The sequence below is a fragment of the Vitis riparia genome, chromosome 7 (assembly GCF_004353265.1).
Source record: "Vitis riparia cultivar Riparia Gloire de Montpellier isolate 1030 chromosome 7, EGFV_Vit.rip_1.0, whole genome shotgun sequence".
NCBI classification, from domain to species: Eukaryota; Viridiplantae; Streptophyta; class Magnoliopsida; order Vitales; family Vitaceae; genus Vitis; species Vitis riparia.
In genome coordinates this window covers 5,052,422-5,080,202 of record NC_048437.1, presented here as the reverse complement: position 1 = coordinate 5,080,202, position 27,781 = coordinate 5,052,422, and the positions used below count along the sequence as shown (strand labels likewise).

Sequence of the window (27,781 nt, the reverse complement as noted above, 5' to 3'; positions counted from 1 at the left end):
TATTATTTGTTTTTTAATAGGCTTTCATAATTTATTATATTTTATTTATATTTAAATATAATTAACTAAATATATTTATATTAAATATAGAATATATTATTTTAATAAAATTTAAAAATATATTTATATCAAATTAAAAATATCAATTATTTAATTTCGTATATTATTATTTTTAAAATAATGAAATAAATATATTTAAAATCAAAATAATATAATATTTTTATTAAAAAAATTAAAGTTATATATAAATATATATAAAGTTAAAACCGCAGTTGGTAACTACGGTTTTTAACCACTTTAGAAAAATAAAACCGTAGTCACCAACTACGGTTTTATGACATGGCAGCTTATGTGGCACAGACGCATTAGATTGGACATTATTTTCAAAAACAACTTTATTTTTTGGAATTTTTTTTTAAAATGCACTATTTTGGGTCAAAGCTCATCTTCGCCCTCCTTTAAATGTTTCATGTACAAAAAGACTTAAGTGCGTAGACAGATCCCGTTTGACAGTCAATTTCGTACTCAAGTCGTAGAAGAAAAATGGAAACACAAGAGGTAAATTTTTTTTACCGAAAGCCATAAACTAAGATCATTGTCTGTCTTGAATGGGGACGGATTACGGATAGTGGCCTCATCTCCACCACCCGATTGCATTGATACTAAGCCAATAAGAATGAGAATGGGTCGGCGGCTTCTTGACAATGTACTAGAGATGCGCTTTGCATGCTGCCCTCAAGTCTCAACTCAGTGGTTGAAACTTGACGGCCCCCTCGAGTACATCCAGTTAAAGATAGAAAAAAATCAAACATCAGTTTTGACTTATAACGTCTCTGTTGTTTTTTTTTTGCTGGTTTGAGATTTGAGATTTATCGGAAAATTTCTCAGGGTAAGTAATTTCAAAAATAAGAAATTGGTATCCAAAATGTGAACGGCAAAGATATCTTAAAAACATTTCGGCAGTTGATTTGATACGATAAAGAAAAAGCCATGCTGTGACATGAGGCTAGATATTTTTTGAGCATAACCTACTTCTGTTTCAAATTCCATCGCCGCCATCATCATCTACATTTGAGAGAATAATTATATTCAAAACAACACTACTGTTCAATTTGCGGTTTTCGACTCGTTCAATTTCCTTTTGTCCTTTTTTTTCCAAGACTTTGTCCAGAGCTTTATAGGCCCAGACATTTGCACTAAAGCGACGGCTTTGTTGATTTTACATCCACTTGGATGTTGCTTCTTCGCCGCCCAACTACCTCTTTCAACGCCACAATTATGGCGCAACCGTGGTTCGACTTCTCTGGTACTAGTAAAAATTGAATTTTTGATATTTAATGAAATGCTCCACAAAAATGAAATAATTACTAAAATTTTTAGATTATAGTTCTTTAAAACAGAATTGAAGTATTTTCAAAGGTTTTTACTTCGTTGATTCCAAACCTTAATTTGGAGCAGCTCCTCCCCGGATTTAGGAGTCATTTAGACCAAATCTCCATGGCGGTCTTTGTTATCTGTCAACGCTCCTTAATTAGAGACCAATGCATATGTACCACGACATTCAACTTTGGCCGTGGGAACCGTATTTAAAATGTTCATATTCAATATTTAATTTTATTTTAACCTACTTACCTACTTGCACCTAAAAAAAATCCTAAAACTGTCCTATAAAAAAATCTGACCTTTAATGGAAATTGAAAATCAGACATAAGTCCTTGAAGAAATATTAATATTTTTTTTTCTTTTTAATAGAAAAAAAAAAAACCTGTTGTGACAGCGCAATTATTTGGGTAAAAGGTTTTACACAAGTAGAGACAATGTATGGAGGCTGTAACAGATTGAGATTGAATAAAATCTTATCACAGTGTCAACATGTGGTGGTAGTTTGTCAACCATCTTCATAGGGGACTAGAAAAAACAAAAAAGGTCGTCAGAAATCCAATAAAATAAACACAAAAAAATAATCGAGTGGGAGAAAAATATCGATGGGAATAGTAGAAGAAGCTCACAACTTGAAGGTGGTGGGATCAGGGGAGCAGATCATCGTGCTCGCCCATGGCTTCGGCACCGATCAATCTCTGTGGAAGCACCTTGTTCCTCATCTCGTCGACGACTACCGAGTTATCCTCTTCGATAACATGGGCGCGGGAACCACCAATCCGGAATACTTCGATTTTGAGCGCTACTCCAATCTTGAAGGCTATGCCTACGATGTGCTCGCCATTCTGGAAGAGCTCCAAGTTCAATCTTGCATCTTTGTCGGTCACTCGGTTTCCGCCATGATTGGCGCCATCGCCTCCATCACTCGGCCTGATCTTTTCTCCAAGCTCATCTCGATCAACGGTTCTCCCAGGTAGATCTCGTGATTAAATTCAATTCGACGGACTATTGGTTTCAGGTCGTCGTAGGAAGTCAAAGTCTTGCATTAAATCACAGATCAGCTCAAAAAATCAGATCATTGATATTTTTCATTTTTCAAATGATTTTAAGGTACCTGAACGACGTTGATTACTACGGAGGATTCGAGCAGGAAGATCTAGACCAGTTATTTGAAGCCATGGGATCGAACTACAAGGCGTGGTGCTCCGGGTTCGCGCCGTTGGCGGTCGGCGGCGACATGGACTCGGTGGCGGTTCAAGAGTTCAGCAGGACTCTGTTCAACATGAGGCCGGACATAGCCCTGAGCGTGGCTCAGACCATTTTCCAGGTCGATCTCAGGCAGATTTTGTGCCACGTCACGGTCCCTTGTCACATTCTACAGAGCATCAAGGACTTGGCCGTGCCAGTAGTGGTTTCCGAGTACCTGCATCAGAACCTGGGAGGCGAGTCCATTGTGGAGGTGATGACGTCGGACGGCCATCTGCCGCAGCTGAGCTCGCCGGATATTGTAGTGCCAGTGCTCCTTCGTCACATTCGCTATAATATTGTAACTTGAATTATTGCTCAGTATGGTCCTCATGGACCCAGGTAGTTATCTCTCCCGTTTATCCTGCGATCCATGTGTAGTTGTACTTGTTGTAATAAGATTCAGTACCAGGAATTTCCATTTTTCTGTTCTTTCCTTTTTCTACTTTCTTCTTTATTTTTCATGTTTTTGCCCTTTTCTCTTTTTCTTTTGCAAATAGTCTTTCCAGCTAAGACATGGCATTCTCAATCAAATTCAATACTATCCAGCGTCTACAATTTTATTTTTTTTCCTTTTCGTCTTTCTTGTCTCTTCAACAAATCATTTAAAAACTCTTACGAATTCATTTCCACTCTCTACCATTTACAACTTCTTTTTCTTTTTTTCCTTTTCCACTTCAACAAATAACTAAGAGCCGCTCCAATGAACTGCTGACCCAAATGGCTCCTACCCACCAAGGTCATGCACCAACAATGCAGCATACATACATACATACATATATATATATAAACCTCTATATTTCCTAACGTTTCTAAATTTCTCTTCAAAAATCATAATTTTTATTAGTAAAAATATCGCTTTACATTATCTCCACATAAGCTATGTCTTCAAATTGATAAATGAGAGTTTTTTCATTGATTTTTTCATTCACTCATGTACAGAGTATATATAGAGGGTAATCACCATTCTAAGAATGAGAAATAACGATATAAGAAAAGAATGATATAAGGAAATAATAACTAATATCCTAATATCTCAACTTTTCTAATATCTCAATATTCCTTATATCTTAATATTCATAATATCTCAACTTTCCTAATATCTAAATATTTCTAATATCTCAACACTAAATGATATAAGGAAAGCATTCCTAATATCTCAACACCCTCCCTCAAGTTGGTGCATAGATGTCACACATGCCCAACTTGTTTAAAAATTTTGAGAACACTTGACTTGAGACAACTTTGGTGAGGATATCGGCCAATTGATTTTCTGATCGAATCTTAGGCAATTCCACAATTTTATCATCCAACTTTTCCTTAATGAAGAATCTATCCACCTCGACATGCTTTGTACGATCATGTTGTATTGGATTATGAGCAATGTCACATGCGGCTTTATTGTCACAAAACAATCAGATTGGTTGCCTAGATAGGTAACCTAAATCCTGTAAGAGGAGTCTTAGCCATAATGCCTCACAAAGTCCTAGAGTCATACCTCTAAATTCCGCTTCTGCACTTAAACGGGCGACGACATTCTGCTTCTTACTTTTCCATGTCACAAGATTACCACCTACAAAGGTAAAGTAACCAGATGTAAATCGTCTATCATCCATTGCACCGGCCCAATCAGCATCAGTATATACTTCTATACTTTGATGATCAACATTTTTAGCGAACAAAATTCCCTTCCCAAGAGCATTCTTCAAATACCTCAAAATACACATGACTGCATTCATATGTTGCTCTCCAGGATTATGCATGTATTGATTCACTACACTCAATGCATAAGCAAGATCTGGTCTTGTATGAGCTAAGTACATTAATCTCCCCACAAGTCTCTGGTATCTTCCCTTATCGATTGATACTTGATTAGGCTCAACACACAATTTCAGACCTTCTTCTATTGGTGTATTAACAGGTTGACGTCCCGACATTCCAGTCTCTTGTAAAAGATCTAAGGCATACTTTCTTTGAGACAGAAAAATTCCTTCACTTGATCAAGAAACTTCAATCCCAAGAAAGTATTTCAGAGGACCTAGATCTTTCATTTCGAATTCTCTAGATATATAATTTTGCAGAGTTTTTCTTTCTTCAAGATCATTTCCTGTAACTACCCTGTCATCCACATATACAATGAGTGTCGTAATCTTACCATGTTGCTTTTTCAGGAACAAAGTGTGATCTAAATTATTTTGACGATAGCTAAAAACTCTCATTGACTTTGTGAACCTTCCAAACCATGCTCTCAGGGATTGCTTCAACCCATACAATGACTTCTTCAATTTGCACACCTTCTGACATTACTTTTCTGACACCATGCATCCTAGTGGAAGATCCATGTATACTTCTTCAGATAACTCGCCATGCAGAAATGCATTTTTCACATCGAATTGTTGTAATGATCAATCTAGGTTTGCAGCTAAAGATAGTAATACTCGAATTGTGTTGATCTTAGCTACAGGTGCAAATATCTCTGTGTAGTCAATTCCATAAGTTTGAGTGTACCCTTTTGCTACCAGTCTTGCTTTAAATCGTTCAATACTACCATCTGCCTTGTACTTCACAGTATAGATCCAACGACACCCAACTGGCTTCTTTCCTGGTGGACATTCTATGAGTTCCCATGTTTCATTCTTCTGCAATGATTTCATCTCTTCATTCATGGCTGCTTTCCACCTTGGATCAGTTAAGGCTTCCTGCACACTGTTAGGAATAACTACAGTAGATAATTGATTTACAAATGACTTCTTTGATTCAGACAAACGATAGTTAGACACATAGTTGCTCATGGGATATTTGACTTTGGTAGACAATTCAGGTTCATATGTGGGTTTAGGAATACCTCTATCATGACGGTGTGGTAACCCTTTCATGGATGGATCAGGTTCCAAATTAAGAACACCCTCAGCAGACGACGATTGGTTTGGTATTTCAGTGAAGACATCTTCGAACCCAAATTGTTGACCACTCATATCCAACTCACCCGCTTCCTGGTTTATTAGTTCAGATTTTCCAGATTCATCCTCCTCATAGATATGATAATCATAATCGAGAGTTTGAATTTCCTTATAGTACTCCCCCTGAAGTTTAGACTCAAATGAAAAATACATCGAATCTTCATGAAACACCACATCCATTATAATAAACATTCGTCGAGTTGGAGGATGGTAACATCGATATCCCTTTTTGTGCAATGCATATCCAACAAACACACATTGCAATGCATGAGAAGTTAACTTGGTGCGTTGGTGTTTGTGTAGATGCACAAATGCCATGCAACCAAAAACACGAGGAGGTAGATTTGGGACGGTTGGGGCAACTATGACATTAGTAAGAGCTTGGAGAGGTGTTTGGAAGTTAATTGGCTAGAAGGTACCCGATTGATCAAGTATGTGGCAGATGTGATTGCTTCTTCCCAATAAGATATCGGTATTTTTGCTGCTATCAAGGAAGCACGAACAACCTCTAACAAGTGCCGATTTTTCCGTTCAGTGACTCCATTTTGCTAGGGTGTATTGGAACAAGTAGTCTGATGAATAATGTCATGTTCTTCCAAATACTTTTGAATATCAGAACTTTGATTTTCTCCACCATTATCACTACGCAAAACCCGAACCTTTGCATTGTACTGAGTTTCAATCATTTTTTGAAATTTTTGAAACAATAAGTTCACTTCATTTTTGGTCTTCATCAAGCATAACCATGTCATTCTGGTACAATCATCAATAAAAGTAACAAACCAACGTGAGCCACTCAAAGTTGGGACTTTGGATGGGCCCCAAACATCAGAATGTATAACCATAAAAGGAAGCGGTCTTTTATTCAAAATTAACGGAAACGAAGCACGATGACTTTTAGCCAATTCACAAATATCAAAACGGAAACCAGAAATGTCACTCTTTGAAAACAAAATAGGAAACAATTTTTTTAAATATCCAAAGGAAGCATGTCCCAGACGTCAATGCCACAACCAAATTTCAGACTTTTTCTTCTCCTCCTTAAATCCATTTGCCATCAAGGCTTGTTGCAATTTGTTTGAATCCTTTGACTGCAAGTACAAGTAATAGAGTTTTCCCCGCTTAATACCACAACCAATCGTCTGTCTTGTTTGGATGTCTTTAATCACACAAAATTCAGGCAAAAAAATGACAATACAAGATAAAGCTACAGTAATTTGAGAAACTGACAAAAGATTGTAATCTAGAGATGGAACAACTAAAACAGAATCCAAATTCAAAGTATCGATAAGAGTTAAGGATCCTTCCCCAATGACTGGGGTTGTGTTACCATTGGTTGTGGAAACAATTTTTTGTGAGGAAGGTCTAAGGGGTGAAACTTGTCTAGAATCAAAAGTCGTATGATTTGTGGCACTAGAATCAATTATCAATGCACTATTAATAACAAGTGTAAAAGTATTTAAAAACTTACCACCATGATCTGTAGCGGCTACCAATGCAAAGACTTTCTCAGCAACATTAGCCTTTTTATTTCGGCAACAGTTGCAGTCGAGGTTTTCTTGAAATCCTTCTTCCGTTGATCACGATTATTATCATTAATAACAAAGTGGTGATAACCTAAACATGATCTAAAGGTCCATGGTTCAAACCCTCAGTTCCTCATTGTTTTCCTGGTCATACCAAGAGTCGTTGCTTTGAAATTGTGGGATATCTAGACTGGTGGGATCAGTCTTATTGCAGTGAGTGCATTTGAAGGTTGACTTATCAATATTAGGGTTTGTCTTAGGATGGTTGATCGCTGTCGGACTACCATAGCGACAAAATATTCAGGATTTCAATTTCATGGCTCTGATACCATCTTCAAATTGATAAATGATAGTTTTTTCATTGATTTTTTCATTCGCTCATGTACAGAGTATATATAGAGAGTAATCATCATTCTAAGAATGGAAAAGAATGATACAAGGAAAGAATGATATAAGGAAATAACAACTAATATTCTAATATCTCAATATTCCTAATATCTCAACTTTTCTAATATCTAAACATTCCTAATATCTCAACACTAAATGATATAAAGAAAGAATGATATAAGAAAAACATTCCTAATATCTCAATACTATGTGTATTGATATTTGATATAGTTCTAAATTTTGATAGTAATTTTTTTTATTTATCAATTATTTTATTTATTTAAAAAGAAAAAGAAAAAAAGAAGCTGATTAAAATACAAGCTGCACGAGGTGGGGGACAAGATCCCTATCAATGAAATTATTGAGCCTATCGCATACACTTACAAGTTACAACTACAAGTGGCTCTGGCCCTTTTTCTGTGCAGCATTCAAGTGGAGGCGTTGAGTTGGCCGCATGGAGATGCTAGTAAGCGTGATCCCAATCACGCCACGTCGACAATCAATAAAATATATCAACATCATTAAATATCTCAAACATCATTTAATGACTCCAGGTCACATACATGTAACATGGCAATATTTTCAATTATTTGTTTTTTTATCTTTTGTTATTATTATATATTTTATTATAGGGCACGGTGGGAGACTATTTGGGGTGGGTATTTTTATATTGGATTCCGATTTACTTCTAAATTTGGAATTGCTTTTGGACATGGCCTTCTACTCTGAGTAAAACCATGGTGGTGTTCCGGTCTAATGGAGTAATAAATCATTTTTCTTACGTGGCGGCAGTGAGGGAAACCCAAGGCCACAAGTGAGTCCATTTATAGTGCCACGTCAGACATAAGAGTTTGGAAAGCTCCATTCGGTTTAGGCATTTTAAAAATTTTTTACCTTTAATTTTGCGGGAAACTATACTTTAATGCCTGTCACTTCCTTTTGGTGGCCCAACTTACTTGCGAATGGGCCACAGGCCCAAAAAAAATATCACCCTTATCCATTCTACAACCTATTTATGTTACTAAACACACATCTTTTTATTATTATTATTATTATTTTAATTTTTGCTTTACAAATTCACTCTCTAGCCAAATGCATCCGTCTTTTATTTTATTTTAATTTTTTTATATTTTATATTTTCTACTTTATAACCTCATTCAAAATTATCCTTTATAAAAAGTATCCAAAATTTTCAATTTTTAAAATAAATATTAGAATGATATATTTCTCATTAATAAAAATTGAAAATTTTTAATAATAAGTCATCGTATTTTTTAAATTCACACAAATTTTTATCTACTTTAAAATGTAATATTTAATTAAAAGGAGTACATAAAAAATAAATAGATAATGTAATGATAAATTTGATACGTAATAACAAATATAAATTATGTACTTAAAATATAAATATTAATATTTTGATAAATTTATAAGTGGGACATATTTGTCAAAATAAATAATAATATTTTTATAAATGATAAATAGCAATAATATTTTGTTTAAAATAATTATAAAAATATATCATTTATTTTTAAAAATATGCAAATAAATCATCTTTCTTCGTTATGCATTTACTCTTTAAATACTGTAATGATATTCTATATCAGTTTGGGCTAGTGATAAGTATAATTTTGGAGTTCCAAATTATTTTTATAAATCATTAGAGTGGTTAAAGAATTGAATTTTGTGATTGGAACCATACCAATTTCAATTAAATTAAATTATTTTTAGTTAGTAAATTAAAACTTATTACTTATTTTTTATATTAAGTATTAAATTTGTTTGATAAAATTAACTTAAAAGTGATTTCAATTTGTTAAATTACTGCATTTACCCTTATTAATTATAATTAATATTTATTTAAAAATTTTTTAACTAATGTTTATTTTCATTAATTTTAAGTAATAATATTTTGTATTAAACATTCATACTTAAAATATTGTAAGTTTGTAAGATAATCTTAAAATATTTACTATAAGAATTGAGTCATGTATGTGGAGTCATAGTTATTAAATATATTATTATTAGATGTGAGTAAATAAGACAAAAATAAATAAATAAAATTAAAAATAAGTTAATTATTTTGTTGTAAAATATGAAATTAAGTTATTTTATCAAACATATTTGATCTACTTAACAACTTAAATTGAGTTATTAAGTCATTCTGAGTTACCAAACACCCTCTAACATTTCTTCTTATAAAATACTAATGTTTGATTGCTCTTAATTTATTTAAAATAAATATTATTTAATAAATTAAGAAAATAAAATATTATTAATATTCGATTGCTCTAAATTTATGAAAATATCAATGGATCCTTAATATTTTCCTTGTGTCCTACCATTTTGTGTCCATGGCCTATAATTTTGCGTTCATTTATAAAGAATTGATTAAAAAAAATGAATGTAAAAAATGAAATTTAAACTTTAAAATTATAAACATCCAAAAATCTTTAGAGCACAAAAGGCATAAGTTAACTCTAACATAATTACGTGGTTTCTAGATGAATTTATATCTAATGAATAATTGAATATGTTGTTTCCAAAATTTTGGTTACCTTGATTAAGAGGAAGTTTGAGGGAAATGCCTTTAATTTTTTAACCACCCTTTTAAAAAATTTGGACAGCTTAATGTGGAAACTGTGACCCTAAAAATGGCCCATGGACCAGGCCCACCAGGCAATATTTGCTTTTGGCAATCCAATGATGGCACCTCGTCAAATGCCTGACAAATGGACTGGGCTGCAATCGATCGCATTTTTAAAGGGCCCAAACGGAGCTCTGACAAAGTTTCAAATCCATCGAGGTCATACCACATCGAGTCGTAATATACAATCAGTCGATCACAATAGGCATGTTCTACACTTCTACTACTAATGCCATGATACTAATTATTTTCTTACATGTCTTTTAATTATCTTTGATGAACCCCCTTTTTCCTTTTATTAATTTCTTTATGTATTTTTTTCCTTTGTTCACTTTAATCTTCGGTTCCTCCACTTTACTTTGTTTGGGAGGAAGCATCTTTTTGCACGACTACTCACGCAAAGTCACGTGGGGGTCTGTTTTTTTTCCCATTTTCTCACGATTATTGAATATTTTTATTTAGAAATTCGACACAAATGTATTTTGACTATTTTCTTAAATAAAACTGAGTCATATTTATAGAGAAATAAATAAATTAATAAATTATTTAATTAAAAAATATGTTTATAATATAAAATTGATCATTTAATAGTCTATTTTGTTTTAAAATGTTACAAAAGTTGACTTTAAAAATTATTTTATTTTGTTTTTTAATTGAATTTATAAGTATTTTTGTTTCATAGTGTTTTTAAAATTTTTTAAAAAATTACATTTGTATTCTTAATTGGAGTAATTTTTTCCGATCGTCCAAACTTACCCTAATAAGAAATAACAATGAAAAAAAAAATCTTATTTCAATCAATTTTTTTATATAAACACAAACTACATGGTCATTTTATTTTATTAATTATTTCACTTTATGAGAAAACATTAGTGGATAGTAGGAATTGATATAATATAAATTAAATTAATTAAAAAGGATTAACTTTATCTAAAAAATAATGTTTGGTTTGTCTCTATGCCATAAAGGCAGAAAAAAAATTATAAATGAATTGAAAGATAAAAAAAAATTTTAAAAAAATGATTTTGCAATCTTCTTATGGTTGAGTTGACTCGGGTTGAGTCCGACCATGAATCGTGATATCTAGTTCAGAGTTCAGACACTACACTGAGTCACCGGTTCAAGTTTGTCACACGTGTAGGAGGAGGGGATGAACCCATTTAACCATCACCTATCGGTGGCTCCAACACTCGCCCAGCTGCTTCGTTCCCTTTTCCTCCAAGTCTCATTTCGTTTCTCCCTTTCAACGATTTTCTCTCATTAGAAAACGGCGAGAGAAGGAACGGCGTTGACGAGTTCCGATCTGTACAAGAGGAGCTCAGTCGTGGTCGTGGTCCATGGAGTCTGCAATATCGGAGAGGCAGGAGCTTGCGAAGCTCTGCAGCTGTCGCGACTGGTCCAAGGCCATTCGTGTTCTCGATTCTCTCCTTGCGCAGTCATGCGTCATCCAAGACATCTGGTGCGAGCTCACTTCTCAATTTCTCTAATCCTGGCTGCATTTGATATTCAATTTCTGCGATTTGATTGATCCTCAACTGCAAATGTGTGTGTTCTTGGTTGCAGCAATAGAGCCTTCTGTTACAGTAAATTGGAGTTGCACAAGCATGTGATTAAGGACTGTGACAAGGCGCTTCAGCTTGAACCCACGCTACTTCAAGCATACATCCTCAAAGGTTTTTCTCTTCAAATCTTTACTGCTTTTCTCTGTGTTTTCGTATCTCATGGTTTGATTTCTTTGTTTTTAGAATCTGAATGGTGGTAGTGGGAGCCATTCGTCTTAGGTTCCATGTTAGCAGAATTGTGATATTTTCTACTTTGTTAATTAGTTCAGTAGTTGCATTTTCAATTAGTTGTGGTATAGTATGGTAGAGTAAGTTGTTCAACCTAATTATAACGATTAAGAAAATTATGGAGAAAAATATCTTGGGGCTTGGATCACTGGCTGAGTATAGGTGATATTTAGGACTTTCAACCTATTCTTGGTGTTGAACTTTTTATTCATGTTACAAAGGTTCGGGAGAAAGTGATCGGAAGGAGTGATACATGAAGTGAAATTATAGAAAATTAATTATGTTTCCTGCTAGGGGGATCAACAATAAAAGTTATTTTCTTTCCTTAAGTGTATTGTTTTCAGAGGTTTAGAGAAAAGAAGAAAAACCTAGGTATTTTTGTTTAAAAATAAATATAAATTGTTTAGTGCAGCCCTTTTTTTGATAGGTATATAAAAAATATTAAAAATTGCCATCAAACAAAGGGAGTGCTCCCTATGTACACAGGGGTATACAAGAGGTTAAAACGAAAAAAATGAAAGGGTAACACCAGGACAAAACAGCAAAAAGCTCTGGTATTCATAACTTAGGATATTGATCAAATCCAACATAGAACAGTTTTCCCACCCCAATGGGGCTTTAGACCATTCCAAAAGAGACTTAATAAAAATTTGCTACAACATTTGGTCAGGGAGTTGTTGAAGATCCTTCTTTTTGGCTCTTGTCACAAGCGCTAAAATAAGCAAAGGGGAGCCACACTTCGGACCTTATTTTGCCTTTTATCCAAGCTTCTAGCCCAAAAGAAGCTCTTTCACAGAAGTTGGAAAAATCCACTGTAACTGACAAAATTAGTAATGATGTGTCCCAAAACTTTTGAGCTCTATCACAATGAATAGGGATGGAATTTGTGGATTTCTTATTGATTTTACAAAGATGGCATCTATTTATCATTGACTACTTGATAAGTACATCAATGGTGAGCATCTTTCCCCACACTGCTTCCCAAGTGAAAAAGTAGGTCCTCAAAAGGGGCACAAGTACCCCAAATTTCTTTGGCAAGGAGCAGGACCAGATTTTTATTACAAGGAATTGTAGAAGGATTTCACCCTTAAAGTTTTCCTCTTCTCCTCCTCCAAAATAAAGTATCTTCTTATTGTCACCAGGTACTAGCACATATTCAAAGGGATATCAGAAGCTAGCTATTATTTGGGCATGTCTTGCATCTACTAAAGCGACACTTTGGATTAGGCTCTCATCATTTTGTTCATAAATTGTTCAATTGATGTACGCATTGTGAAATTAATCCTTGATCAATCTAACTTACAATAGCTGGGAACTTATCGCTTGTATCGTGGTTCTGATCCCTAGCTTATACAACGGTGCTTCATGTCTGCATGCACGTTGTTCTGCTTCTTTGATACTTTGGTTAACTTCATCTGCATCATGAGGTTGTTTTGCATGATGCTTTGAATTCTTGTTCACTGAATAAGAAAGTTTTTTTGCTTCTTCTTGTTGAAGACCAAGATTCTACCATCATTGTTTATTATGCATTTTTTTGTGCATTAATTTATTTTCATCCTCTCTCGTCTTTTTACATGATTTCTCTCTTGATGGTGATGCTGTTTGGTTTCTTAATTCTGTAAGCAAGAGTGGTGAAGAGTTGCCATGGATAACATGATGTGCATCATACAAAAAAACAATATTAGGGCTTGATTTTTCTGTAATTTAGATGGTTACTTGCTGAAATTATACTGCTGAGTGTAGATATACTATTCCAACAGAAAAAGATAGAATCTGAAAATTTGCAAAAAAATGAGGTGCTTCTACTGAGGAAAGTAAACATTAAAAATAAAAAAGGGAAAATTGAGACATGATTATGCAAGCATGTTGCTTGCTTAAACAAGAAAAGTATAATGTGGTGAGGATTTCAGTTGTGGGATGATTTGGTCAGATGAGATCTATTCCTGTGGCTTATGCAACTGATAAAGGTTATTATAATGATCAAGGTAAATCTGTGAAAATATGAATTCTTCATTATTTCATTTGGCTGATTCTTTCTATGATTCCATATAAGGAAACCCCCTTTCTTTGTTGAAGAAAAAATTGCAGCTAAGCTAGAGAATGAATTAGTTACTTTGTGGGGGCTTATGCTTTCTCTTATAACTCACTCTGGTACTTTATGTGGTCTAGGTCATGCACTTTCTGCTTTGGGAAAGAAAGAGGATGCTCTTCTGGTTTGGGAGCAAGGGTATGGCCATGCTGTTCGTCAATCTGCTGATTTGAAGCAATTTCTAGAGCTGGAAGAGCTTCTGAAACAAAACAGAAGAATCACTTGTGAAAACCATGCCATGGAGTCACCTGAGTCATCCATATCTGTATCTGAATCAGCTCTTCATGTCGATGAGAAACCAAATTCAACTCATAAAAATGATAGTAAATTGAATGATGAGTCTGAATTATGCAGTGAATCGAGTGATACATCTGAGATCCACTGCAAACCAAATTCAACTCATAAAAATGATAGTAAATTGAATGATGAGTCTGAATTATGCAGTGAATCGAGTGATACATCTGAGATCCACTGCAAAGCTTTTGATACATCTGATGGCCATGATGAATTAAGAGATACAGTGAATGGGAACGAGAAATTGAATAGTGAATCAAATGGAACTTATGACATCTTTGTTAAATCAAGTGATGAGTCTGAGTTATGTAGCAAGTTAAATGATACATCTGAACAAAGCAGTAAATCATCTGTGATTCACAGCAAATCAAGTGATATATCTGAGGTTCGCCGAAAATCGAGTAATAAATATGATATACGCAGTGAATTAGGCGATGAAGCCAACAGGAATAAAAAGTTCTGTGTTACTAGGATTTCAAAGACCAAGTCAATAAGTGTAGATTTCCGATTATCAAGGGGAATAGCACAAGTATGTTTCAACTCTTCACTCAGCATTGCTTTTCCCTGATTTATTATTATCCATATATGCGATTCTCATATTCAAGTTTTGTCATGATATAGTTTTAATTGAACTTCATCAGAAAAGGGAGCATTCTTCTTTTTTGGCTTCATGTATATCTATAGATTGCAATTATTGTTTATTATTTTTTTGTTGTATGTCTTAAATGAATTATTATATTTCAACATCATGATCTACTTCATTTGCAGGTAAATGAAGGAAATTATTCCAATGCCATATCCATTTTTGATCAGGTTATACTTCTTCCAACCTTATTAGTTATCCTCATGGTCTTCTAGTGCTTTACGATTGGTCTTCATGGTCCTTTTTTTAATTATTATTTTGTTACATTCTATTATTTATTTTATTTTGTTGTCTTTCTGTTTCTTTTGGGTAGGGATGGGGTTGAGGGGTTGTGAGTGTCAATGGAAGTTTCATGAAACATTGGCTTTTCTGTATATTATATGTGCAGATACTGAAAGAGGATCCTACTTATCCCGAGGCACTAGTGGGAAGAGGAACTGCATATGCATTTCAACGTGAACTAAGTTCTGCCATTGCTGATTTTACAAAGGTACTTAAAGCTCCCAATCCAAACAGGTGTCGAAAATATTGCAACTTCTAGTTAAATGTCATTTCTAATATTTTGTGTTTTAGGCTATTGAATCAAACCCATCTGCTTGTGAGGCATGGAAGCGGAGAGGCCAGGCCCGAGCTGCCTTAGGGGAATCATCTGAGGTTAGAGCAGTTTTTCCTAAAATTTTAATTTTATTGTTGTTGAGTATGCTACAATTATATGTAAATATGGGCCCTTGAGGCTTGGCTCAAGTGGTAAAGAGTTGGGAGGGTTTGTGGAAGGTTCTAGGTTCAAGTTTCAATGGGGACAAAATTTAACTATACACACACGGGCCTGTAAATATTGGACATTTTCAAATTTTATAAAGTATTATTAGGAATGTGTTAGAGGATGCATATCTGATCAGAGCTGAAATTGGTGTTGTTTTGATCCGTCTTCCTCATGGTTAATGTTATCCCTATTCTTGCAACACTTGCATATTTGTGCTATTGAATCAAATCAATCCTAAAACTTTTTAAAATCCAAGTCTTATGAAATTCCCATTTAATATATATCTCAATGCATGAAGTTATTGAAGTTATTGATGCTTGTTATTGTGCACACATCCTACCTACATGTGTTGTATATTTGATTCTCTTTTGTTAACAGGCCATTGAAGATTTGACCAAGGCATTAGAGTTTGAGCCGAATTCCACAGATATTCTGCATGAAAGGGGTAACTTTCTTAGTCTCATCTCTTTTGTTATTCTTCTTTAGGACACTCTTTTTTCTTTGTTTTGTATATACCTAAATTCATGACCCGGCTTCTTCTATTTAATTTCATTTTATACGTATGGATGGAGGATGTAACCCTAGATAGAGGTAATGAAGTAATAGTTGCAATTTGAAATTTTGTTGAGTGGAAAGAATTATTCGAAATACTATTGATGATTATCACCATATTCCTATAGTTTCAGACTTGAGGGCTCTAAAGACAGTTGCAGTTGATGGTACCCTTTAGAAATTGTTGGTAGTGTCAGTGAATGAAATTAAAAAGTTAGGCAATGTTAATAACTTGAATATGTAGTTATTCTATAGTATATCATAAAAAAAAAAAAGTGTGATTGGAGGGTGCTGAGGCAATTGCATCACCTTGACATCACTGATAACTTGCAATTCTAATTCATAAATATCTAGTAATATTAAAATATCAGTCAACTTATGGGTATCAAATAAAAATATAGTGATTGTTCTATGAAATACGAGTGACCATTAGGATCCGAATTAATGCAGGAATTGTTAATTTCAAGTTCAAGGATTTTAATGCTGCTGTTGAAGACCTCTCTGCATGTGTGCAGCTTGATAAGGAGAACAAGTCAGCATACACATATTTGGTGAGTCCACAAGACCTGGAACTTAACTAATTCTGGAGTCTAGTAGAAGTTTTCAAAAATTTTTTTGAGGCATTTTTTTTTTAATAAATTGTTGATTTTAGAAAATTTTGAATCTGATAGGGTTTGGCTTTATCTTCAATTGGCGAATATAGAAGGGCTGAGGAGGCACATATGAAATCAATTCAACTTGATCAGAATTTCCTTGAGGGATGGGCTCATCTAACTCAGGTATCCATGAACTACTACTCAATTGATTTTTAAATTGAAAGAAATTGAAATTCATTGTATGGAAAAAATACACTAATTTCAATGCTGAACTATGAGGTTGATCAATGGAAATTCAGTGCTGATCAAATAAAAGATTCATTAAACTGTTTGGAACAAATTAACTAAACATATATGGGGTGGAACAAATAGTTTCTGTAGCTTGAACTATCCGGGGTTGACATTCAGTTGCTTCAATGGCTACTTATACAAATTGCAAAGTCAACCTTGGCTCTTCTTGACTATTGGCACTTAAAGATCCTGTCAGGTCTGGTCCTGGAATTGAATGGGAATGCAAAATATGCATTACAAATTGTCAATTTGATCAAGTCTTGTAGAATTTAAGTTATCAATAAAGAACTATCTGGGCTTAACATTTAGTTGCTTCAAGAGCTACTTATATAAATTGCAAGGTCAACCTTGGCTCTTCTTGACTATTGGCACTTAAGATTTGTCAGGTCTGGTCCTGGAATTGAATGGGACTGCAGAATATGTATTAGAAGTCGTCTAGTTGATCAAGTCTTGTAGAATTTAAATTATCAATAAAGAACTACGAATATTGGGTTTTTATTTATTTATTATTATTTATATGGCAATATTATTGCTCAACATTGCGGATCAGGCTGGTTAGTGCTTAAAAATTGGCAAATTTGGTCGCTCATAATGCCATAGCACAGTTGAGATTTTTTTGGGTTACATGCACCTTTATTATTGCAACATTAGATGTGCTGGTATTGGCCATTTGTACCAGGTTGTTTCCTTATGCACTCAGTATGTGGTTTGTTTGGGTGACATGCATGACCCCACTGCATCAGTTAATGCCATTGATATGCTGCAGATTGTTGGATTTTTTTGGTCTGTTCTGACGTAAAATCTGAGGCTACCCATCAAAAAACTTTTGACTTAGTAAATATGTGTTATCACTAAAGGTTTGGAACTGTGTTATGATTAATTCTAGCCATCATTTATAAGTTTGGAACCACCATATAATTAATTATGCGCATCATTCATCTTTCGATCATTCCCGATGCATGGTCAATGAGCTTCCTGTTTTTTTAGTATAGTTATCATTGTCACCATTGTCATCATTTATATCACATGATGAAGTTCCATCAAGAGAATATTGGGAAGGCATTGCATTAGCTTTTGAAAAACTAAAATTTTTATGAGAAATGTTTGAATTATTCAATTTATAGTATCAATTCTATGTGTCAACTAGTTTTTTTAAGTGCTTTGTGTTGAATTTGTGACAGTTCTATCAAGATTTGGCAAATCCAACAAAGGCTTTAGAATGCATTGAACGAGTATTACAAATTGATGAGGGGTAAATTCTGTGGATTCATACAATATCGTTCATGATATAATTTAATTTGTGCTGCATATATGGTGCTCTGTTGCAACTGTGACACTCCATACTTCGAAAACTTTCCATGTAAGATATAATTGCTTTCTCTATTGCCTTCTAAAATAGGTTTGCCAAAGCATATCACCTGCGTGGACTACTTCGCCATGGCATGGGAGAACACAAGTAACTTTCTATCAACTTGATATTTTATCATAAGGATTTTTTTTTTTTAAATAATTTTGTTCAAACTAGTAATTGCTCAATCAAATCTTTGTGCTACCTTGTGAGCCATTTATGTTATTGGCCACTGGAAGAATCCTTGAGTTTAAAATGGTATCACAAAGCAGATAGAGAAGCATTTCTGTATTTGTGGGGAAGGGCTTGGTCAAGGGTTTGTTGAAGTTAATAATGATGGTCATGCTATTTGTGTTAAATTTCTAGTCAGCAAGGAGGTTCTTTTAGGAAAAGAAGTAGGGGAGAAAAAATACAAATGGAATAAGCCAACACTCAGTTTAAGGTGGCATGGTGCTAACCCGTTCTTCAAGTGTGAAAGCATCCTTCTTAACTAAAATTTCTACTTCCCAATTCCTGGGTCTAGGTTATGAAAAGAGAACAAAATCTGGAAACAAATCAGTAATCTCATTTTAGACATATTGAAATCGTCAAAGGCCCATAGAAATGCACTATCTACTCTTTGTATGTGCAAAGTCAACATATTTTTAACCTTCGATGAATTTCTTTTTTCTTTATTAGGTTATTTCTCCACCAGTAATGAGTTTTTTCTTTTTCTTCTTAATTGCCTGAATTGAGTTTTTGGCAGGAAAGCTATCACGGATTTATCAATTGGGTTAGGCATTGAGAACTCAAACATTGAGTGTTTGTATCTAAGAGCTTCCTGCTACCATGCTATTGGAGAATATGGAGAAGCGGTATTGAGAAGTTTTCTTTTTCTTATTTTTCCTTTTTTTTAGGGGTGGGGGAGGGTTGGGTTAAAATATGGAGCAACATTTTTATTGCCCTTTTCCTGCATTTTCTGAAATGGATTTTTTTCTTCTTCTTCTTCTTTTTTTTTTTTGGCATCAGATTAAGGACTATGATAAGGCTTTGACGTTGGAACTAGACTCAATGGAAAAATTTGTGCTCCAATGCCTGGCGTTCTATCAGGTTTGAATTGTAGATGGAATATATTTTGTTAGAAATGAGCAACTTACTCAACTCAGAAAAGGCCTTTATTTTCAGTACTTGAGATTGGATACATGTATCCCTTTTTACCATCCAAGTCTATTTTGAGCCATAACCCTCATTAAATCCTTAGCTATCATGTCGTTTGTCATTGTCTCTTTCCAAAGCATGTCGTTTTTAAGCCATGGTGGGCTATTTTTATTAATTTTTTTATACTTAGACTCAATGTTTTCAGTCAAAATTGCATGCCTCAAACTAATCATCTTCCTTGATTCCCAAATCAATTCAGATTTCTGCTCAAACAATTGGTAACTGGAAAAGTCATCTTTTGACAACATGCAAGTAAATTATTGGTTGTTTAGCAGTATTAACATTGTTTAATATTTGTTCTCTACGTTTATGTGTCTTTGTCTATATTGAAATGCATGGTCACACAAATTTGCACTCAAAGGTTAAATTTTTTTTTGATTGGGACATAACAGTTGTATGATGTATAGGTTAACATTGAATTCATTCCTACTGTGAGTTGTTCCTGAATAATAGCATCAATGTGTGATTTTTCTGCAAGTAAGACTGATCCAATCACTAAGCCATTTAGGCAGTCACCTAAAATCTAAGTATTCTAAGTTAATTTCTATTATTGTAGAAATGTGTTGGTTGACTATTTATCCAATTGGGAAGATGAGAGATCAAATACTGGCTTCTAAAAATAATGGAATGAAACTTGAGAACGTGTTTCTTTGGAAAAATATTAAATGATAATTAGAAAAAAATGAATAAAAAATTCAAATCGAAAAAGAATGATGGATAAATTATTTCATATTATTTTTACCTTAAAATGGAACTCTAGATAAATTAATTTTATTTCAAAATTAATTTGCGCTTAAAAGGACTTCATTTGGATATTTTTCTTTAGGCCTCTTGATTTATGTTGCTCTTGTTTTGCTTGCTTGCTTGCGATTTACATTTTTGCCTTTATTTGTGCCACTATTATTGTGAATTTGTTTTGCCTTTCTTGGAAGAATATGGCTGTGCTTAGTAATAGTGGCGCACCCATAATCTTTGGCTGGGTTTTATAAAAATCGTTTGCAATATAAGCAGGACTTTTATCTAAATTTTATTTCAAATAGATGTCAACTTTTTTTGATGGAATTGTATGTAATGTGATTTTCCTTTGAAACAGAATTGCCATTTTAAAGCCCCTTCTGTTAGACGCCTCTAAACAAATGATTAATTTGCCTATAAAAAGAAAAAAAAATCCAGTTCTAAAACTGAACTGTCTCATGTAATTTGACTTGCCAATTTTTTTGCAGCCATCGTTTTAGTGATGGGCTAGCTGTGCTGCCCTTTGAATTTGCCATTCCCTTTATCTGGTCTTGATTGCTAGCATCTGATTTCATTGTCATAGTAATGCAAATGTTTGCATCAAATCCCTAGTTTCCATGCCATGCCTTGTCAAGTCTACTATCCGTTTCCGGTTCTAATTTTCAAGTTTCTTCTAGCTTGTTCATGGTTCAATGGCTTTGAACACTGACAAAACTTGACCTGATCCACAAAAACTATCATTATCTACAAGTTAGCCTCAAGTCTGCATGAGCATGACATTCCTTTCCTATAGAATATAAGAAAATATCCCCAACTTGAACTCAAGTTGAGCAAGCCTCACCTGGTTACTTTTGGTATTATGTTGTGTAGAAGAAGAGAGGTGGAAGGAATACAAGGTATAAAATTCTTTTCCTTGATTTTTAGCCTGTATAGAGGCTCACATATATATATATATATATATATATATACAAAAATTCCTACCATCAAAATTAGGAACTGGAACTAAATTATATTAGATCCTTTTTATTATGGAATTGCCTAATTCTCTCCCTCATTTAAAAATCACGACTTTCCTAATTTCACTTTTCCACACTCCCTCTCAAGTTGGTGAATAGATGTTTTCCATTCCTAGTTTGGATATACTTGCTTGAAATCAAGGACGAAAATATTGCAATGTCACTGATATTTTGCCAAAATATTGAGTATTGGGCAGTCCCGACATGTTATATGGGATGAAATATTCAGAGTCTGATTTTTCTACCCATTTTTTGCCAATTTATCGGTGATATTATGGTATTTTCTCAATATTTTGGGAATATCGCCGAAAAATCGGCGTCACCTTAGCACGCCCTTCAATGTCAAAACTTCAGGAACATAGCAATGTGAGCCAAGCAGCCCAATATGGGGCTGCCTAGCCCATTCTTCACATGTGACCGATAGAGGAGCACTCCCTCCTTAGATATAGCTATATTTTGTTCCTCGTTTTCAATGTGGGATTCATCTTCACAATGATATTTAAAAATCATAAATCCAAACATGTTGCTACTAGGATTTGAACCGTGGTTCAAACACTTAGTTTTTGTTTTTCCACTATTTTTTGTTACAAGATTTTGCATTTCTTGAACCTCTTCATATTTCGGCACATCCCCCTTAAAGTGTGACACATTAGGGTCATGTGGATGTTCATATTTATAAGCTTCTTGAGCTGTTTCTTTTTTGTTATTTCACAAACTTCTACAAAGAATTTTCCATTTGAAATCTATCATCAGAAGGAATCGATTTACATGGTTCAATATCTTCTTTCACTCCAGCAAGGTGTTGTTTCATCCTATGAATTCCCCCACTTTGTAACTTTTTTGCAATACAAACAAATGAGAGCTTTCCTTTCATTAGCATATCTTTATTCAAAAACATGCTTTTATGCAGGGTCAGTCTTACCTCTAATTCATTGTGAATTTGCGGTTGAATTTGGAGTAGAGGTTGGAGTTAAGTTTGATTCCATTTTTCTATCAAATTGTAAAAAATAATATATAAAAAAAAAAAAAAAAAAAAACTAACAATTTTAATCAATATTCAAAAATATTATCAACAATTGCATTGATACTTATTATAAATTTAAAAACTTCTAGCTAAGCTTCATTCATTAAAAATCTAAGATTTACAATATTGATAAGTGATTACAGACTTTCCATTTCAAATTACAAACTTTCTATCAAATATTTTATGCAACAAAATTTATATGATAATTCATAATTGATAATTGAAATTAGGAATTCAAAATATTAGAAATTTAAAGAATCAGATATTTTTTTGAAAATAAAAAATTTATTTGAAAATCATATATTTATCCTAAAATAAATAATTTTAGAATTTATTTTTAAATCAAAAACTTCTTTTAAATCAAAAATTTATTTTAAGATAAGAAATTTATTTTTAAATGAATAAAATGATTCAAATCAAAATTCAAAAATTAAAAAATTGAAATCATAAATATAAAATCACATATTTGAAAATCAAAATTTAAAAAATTAGAAATTAAAAATGATACAAACTACAAAATAACAAATATCAAATGAAATAATTAAATAAATCAAACGGATTAATGATAAATAATTAAATATTGAACGAGGGAGGCCGGAGAACACTTGTTATCGGTGGAGTTGTCGATGTCAGCGCTAACGTGAGTCTATTGTGCTGGTTGAAGGTGCTGTTGTGCTGGAGAAAGGGGGGGGGGGGGGGGGGGGGGAAGCCTGCTGGTGTTGGAGAGGAGAGGAGTGGCTAGGCTGGTCGGGAGAGGGAGGGTAGATGGGAGTTAGGGGTTGAAAGTGGAACATTTATACCCAGAGGAAATGACGTTGTTTCAGTGCAAAATGCATTAAAATGACGTCATTTTGGATTGATAATAATAATAATAATCAACAAACCGTTCAGTTCATGGAGAATCGTCTAGTTCATTGGTTCCGTTGGTTTGTAGATGGTTCAATAGCCAAACAGTTTAATAGGGTTGACCAGATCGGTTTGATCGCCGATTGGCATCCACTGGTGTGGTTTGGTTTTTAAAACATTGTAAAAAGTCATATTGCAACCCAAATCTTGTGTAAGCTTTTATATAGAGACAAGATTAGTGGGCAACTTTGGAACATGAAACACATTTCTAAGTGTGAGTGTAAGATTAATTTGGAGATCTCCTACACTTGCCTTAGTGTTTAATGAACCATTCGCTGTGGCTATTTTCCTGCTGCTTGGGCAAGGGTTATAGTTGTTAATTTGATGTGATGAATGAGTTATGTGATTTGTGACACTTGAATTTATAACCTAAGAATAGACAAAGGTTTCATCGAAGACTTTTAATCTAATGGATATAGGAAACTTACCTAAAAGTGCTAATGAGCAGGTACCTAAAGGTTTCTCAAGAGTTCCCAACAAAGCTCCCAGTTTTTCAATATCCTCTTAATTGAATCTGCCTTGTTCCAAGGATTTTTCTTCAACAGGTTGAACAAGAGACAAGTGTGCTTGCTCATTATCTCTCCATTGCCGTCTATTGTAACCCCACTCTTTGTTAGATGTGGTTGGCTTACCATGGAGTTTCCAACATTTCTCCCATGTATGTCTAGTGTTTTGACAGTAAGTGCACCATAAGTTATCCCTATTATCACGGTTTGAATCCCTTGACCGATCACTCCTTTTGTTATCAGTAGTGCTAGCCATCTAATCATTGCCCTTGTTAGCAACCATAGATGAACCTTCTATATTATGAGGTTCAAGTATGACATTTTTCTTGCTTTCTTTTGCTCGGATAATAGAGATAGTCTCTTTCAAAGTTGGAAGCTTTTTGCTAAGTATTTGAACTCTAACTTGGTCAAACTCAACATTGAGACCAACTAAGAAATCGTATATTTGATTTTTTTTTTATATAATTTTTTTTATAAGGAAAGTATTATATTACGGGGAGATGGTAAAATAGTGACTCAAAATGTACAAGATAGAAAGGGAAATATTCACTCCCTAATAGGAGCAACAAAAAACTGTCCACAATGATATAAAAAAAAACAGCACTTCCCTTAATGGGAACCCACCCAATTAATAAACTCCAAAAAGGTCGAAGGATCATCTTTTATAAACAGTTTAGTCTTTGATCAAAGTTAAGAAAAGAAGTTTTCAGCCTTTGGATAGATAACACCTCATCTTCAAAGGAAATCCTATTCCTTGTCTTCCAAATTGTCCAAAAAATGCAAAGGGAACCCGTTTTCCAAACTATCTTATGCCTTTTTCCCATAAAGAATCCGTTCCAACCCAATAGGGTTTCCTTAACCGAAGATGGAAACACCCAAGACACTCCAAAAAGAGTGAAAAACATCTCCCACAAAGCCCTTGTCTTCCCATAGTGAAGAAGAAGATGGTCAATGGATTTCTTTTCTGCTTGACAAAAATAACATCTATTTGCTAAGACCTGACCTCTCTTTTTAACTTGGTTGAAGGTTAGAACTTTGCCCCAAGATGTCTCCCAAGCGAAGAAACTTACTTTTGACTTCACACATGATTTCCAAATGTTCTTCATCGAAAATAAAACTGAAGAGCTACTTTTGACTGCACACATGATTTCCAAATGTTCATCGGAAATAAAATTGAAGAGCCCGACTCTAGAGCTTTGTATAATTCTTTTTTTATATAATTCTTCAAGATTGTTGCATCCTTAAGACATTTTGTCTCAATGCATTGATAGTAATCAAGTTCTTACCATAGATTTTTCAACATATTGGCATACTCCTTGATTGCCTTGTTTCCCTGTTTTGTCGCTCCAATCTTAACTTTTATTTCATACACTTGGGTTGCATTTAGAGCTTTTGAGTCTATCTTGTGAAGTGCATTCCAAATGTCTTTAGCAGTTGTCAGAAATATACATGTATCACTGATTTCAAGTGTCATTGAGTTCCACAACCATGCCATAATCATTGAGTTTTGCTCATCCCATGCATAAAATCGCGGGTCTCATTTCCTTAGTCTAATTCCCAGAAGATGACCGAGTTTCCCCTTTTCCTTTAGAAAGGTAGGAACAAGTTGTGATCATTTTAAGCAATTATTCCCATTAAGTCTGTATGTTGTTTGAACATTTTGTAATTCTCTTGTGTTGTGATTGGTTATAACTCCCTCATAATGAGCAGTGACAACGGTAGTTTTTGATACCTCCGACTTTTTTTTTTTTTTTTTTTAAAGAATTATAAAAAGGGCTAAGATTAAAGGCAGAAAGGATTAGGCCAACCAAAAATAGAAAATATGCAGAGTATGGGAACTTAGCTGTAGGCATGGCTTGTGGTGGTCGAAACTTCAAAGCTCGTGATTTTGTTGACCGTGAAGGGAAGTTGTAGAGAACTAATGCAAGACAATCCTTTATTGCTTCCGACAGAGCAAGAAGGATTGTCGTCGCTGTCAGAGACTCAAATCATGTGAGAGAAAGATCAACGATGCCGAAGAAGACAAGCAAAGTCGAGGCAACTAGGGCTTGTATGAGCACTATTGAGTCCATTTGCAAATAACACAAGGCTTGCAAGAAGGAAGATCTATACTGGTACAAAGCAGAGGGTGCAATCATGGTTTTGGGATGAGTTCACAAGGACATCAACGTGAGGACGATGATTGAGGTCTTTGGTTGCTGAGTTCGCAATGTGGGTTTACAACGTCTATACAAGGTTTACAACAATGGCGTGACTCAAATGAGAGGAAAACCTTAGGGTCGACAATGAAGGTTGACTATGATCTTCAACTCGACAATGAAAGCCGAAAAAAAATCACTTTTTTTCCAAATTTAAGAGCCTGATGCTTTAATACCATGTAGAAAAAAACAAATGAAAGAGATACAAGATATAAAATTCTTTTCCTTGATTTTTAACCTATACATAAACTTACATATATATACAAAAATTCTTAACACCAAAATTAGGAACTTTCCTAACTTAATTACATCAGATCCCTTTGATTACAGGATTGCCTAATTCTTTCCTCAATTACAAAATCATGACTTTCGTAATTTCATTCTTCCACAGATTGAATGTTTGTCCTAGTCTATCAGATTGATGGTTTGGCAATATGCTTACAAAGCATTCTAAGTGATTTATTTGCATCATCTTACACAAACATGCATATGACTATTGAGTTTGGCATGTCTACACAACGTAATAAGGCTCTCCAGCTTGAATTGGTTAGAATTATTACTGTACAAATTATCGAAATTGTCATGGAAGAAAGTAGTAAGTATGGTGGAGAAAAACATCTCCATTATGCACAAATAAAAAATAAAAAAATGGTTTTGTTGCAATGCATTTTTAATATTATTTATGTATTTGTTTCTTTGTTTTTAAAGTTATATTTCTCTACTATCCACCTTGATGGACTAGAACCAAAAACAAACATTATAGAAAGTATAGTGAAGATAAAAAATACTTGGGGTGTTGAATGGCAGGAAGAGTATCCTTGAGAAATTGGTGGAGGCACTCCTCCATAATGCTACTCATATTTTTTGCTAATGCAGAAATGGGTACCTAGGTGTTAATGCATTAGGGAAAGTTAGTAAATTCCCACCTTAAATTAACAAATATGGCTCTTTTGTTTTGTGGATGTTATTTTGATTTGTATTTCCCCTCATCCTTCTTTACTTGATAGGTGACCTTTTCTTCTTCTTCTTCTTCTTCTCTCTCGCTCTCTTTCTCTTAGGGTTTGGGCTTGTGGACTCAAACTATAGAACTTCACCATCCACACCTCAATTTCTTCTCATATGAGTTAGGCCTTAGGGACATTTCCCTTCTTCTTTCTTTTTCACTTTCTTTTCTTCTTTGTGCACGCATGTGTCCCTTTGGTGTTTTCTTTGGTTCCAAGTGGGATGGTGTTGGATGTATTGGAAAGTATGATATAGATTGTGAGCTCAAATCCTATTAGCTTAAACTTTTAGGGAAATTGGTTAGGTCAATTGAAGGTCTCGTGTTTAAGTCCTTCCCATATCAATTTATTTATCAAAAATGTGATTTGTTTGCCATTAATGTAGTTTGGGTTGCAAGGTGGGGAATATTCCTTCTTTTTACCTAGGGTTGCCTTTGGGAGCCTCTTGCAAATTTGAAGCAATATGGGACGAAGTGGAGGAGAACTTTCGTAGAAGACTTTTGATGTAGAAAAGACAATACATCTCAAAGAAGGAGGGGCTTCCTTTGATTAGAAGTACTTTGTTGACCTTGTCAATCTACTTCATGTCCTTGTTTGTTATACCTAAAAAGGCAAGAGTGAGGTTAGAAAAGATTCAAAAAATCTTTCTTTGGGGAGGTGGGAATATGGAAAAGAAACCTCAATTGG

At 34.1% G+C, this 27,781-nt stretch overlaps 2 protein-coding genes across 4 annotated transcripts in view; both read left to right on the top strand.

Moving 5' to 3' along the window:
* Window positions 1-1,934: 1,934 nt before the first annotated feature.
* LOC117917559 (probable esterase KAI2) lies at window positions 1,935-3,070 on the top strand. The gene is made up of 2 exons (XM_034833875.1): window positions 1,935-2,353; window positions 2,491-3,070. The coding sequence occupies exons 1-2, from the start codon at window positions 1,986-1,988 to the stop codon at window positions 2,933-2,935; spliced, it is 813 nt and encodes a 270-aa protein (XP_034689766.1). The 5' UTR covers window positions 1,935-1,985; the 3' UTR covers window positions 2,936-3,070.
* An 8,257-nt stretch (window positions 3,071-11,327) lies between these two features.
* The window catches only part of LOC117917854 (suppressor of RPS4-RLD 1), a 28,120-nt gene continuing 11,666 nt past the window's right edge, over window positions 11,328-27,781 (top strand). The window contains exons 1-14 of one of the 3 annotated variants that reach the window (XM_034834291.1): window positions 11,328-11,604; window positions 11,709-11,818; window positions 14,105-14,326; window positions 14,417-14,847; window positions 15,087-15,131; window positions 15,350-15,451; window positions 15,535-15,615; window positions 16,103-16,169; window positions 16,727-16,827; window positions 16,948-17,055; window positions 18,345-18,415; window positions 18,563-18,619; window positions 19,257-19,365; window positions 19,520-19,600. In XM_034834291.1, the coding sequence (XP_034690182.1) occupies window positions 11,483-11,604; window positions 11,709-11,818; window positions 14,105-14,326; window positions 14,417-14,847; window positions 15,087-15,131; window positions 15,350-15,451; window positions 15,535-15,615; window positions 16,103-16,169; window positions 16,727-16,827; window positions 16,948-17,055; window positions 18,345-18,415; window positions 18,563-18,619; window positions 19,257-19,365; window positions 19,520-19,600 (1,707 nt within the window). In that variant the 5' untranslated portion in view covers window positions 11,328-11,482. Of the gene's footprint in view, window positions 11,605-11,708; window positions 11,819-14,104; window positions 14,848-15,086; window positions 15,132-15,349; window positions 15,452-15,534; window positions 15,616-16,102; window positions 16,170-16,726; window positions 16,828-16,947; window positions 17,056-18,344; window positions 18,416-18,562; window positions 18,620-19,256; window positions 19,366-19,519; window positions 19,601-27,781 lie in introns of all 3 variants that reach the window. The other 2 variants (XM_034834292.1, XM_034834290.1) reach the window with 2 other exon arrangements.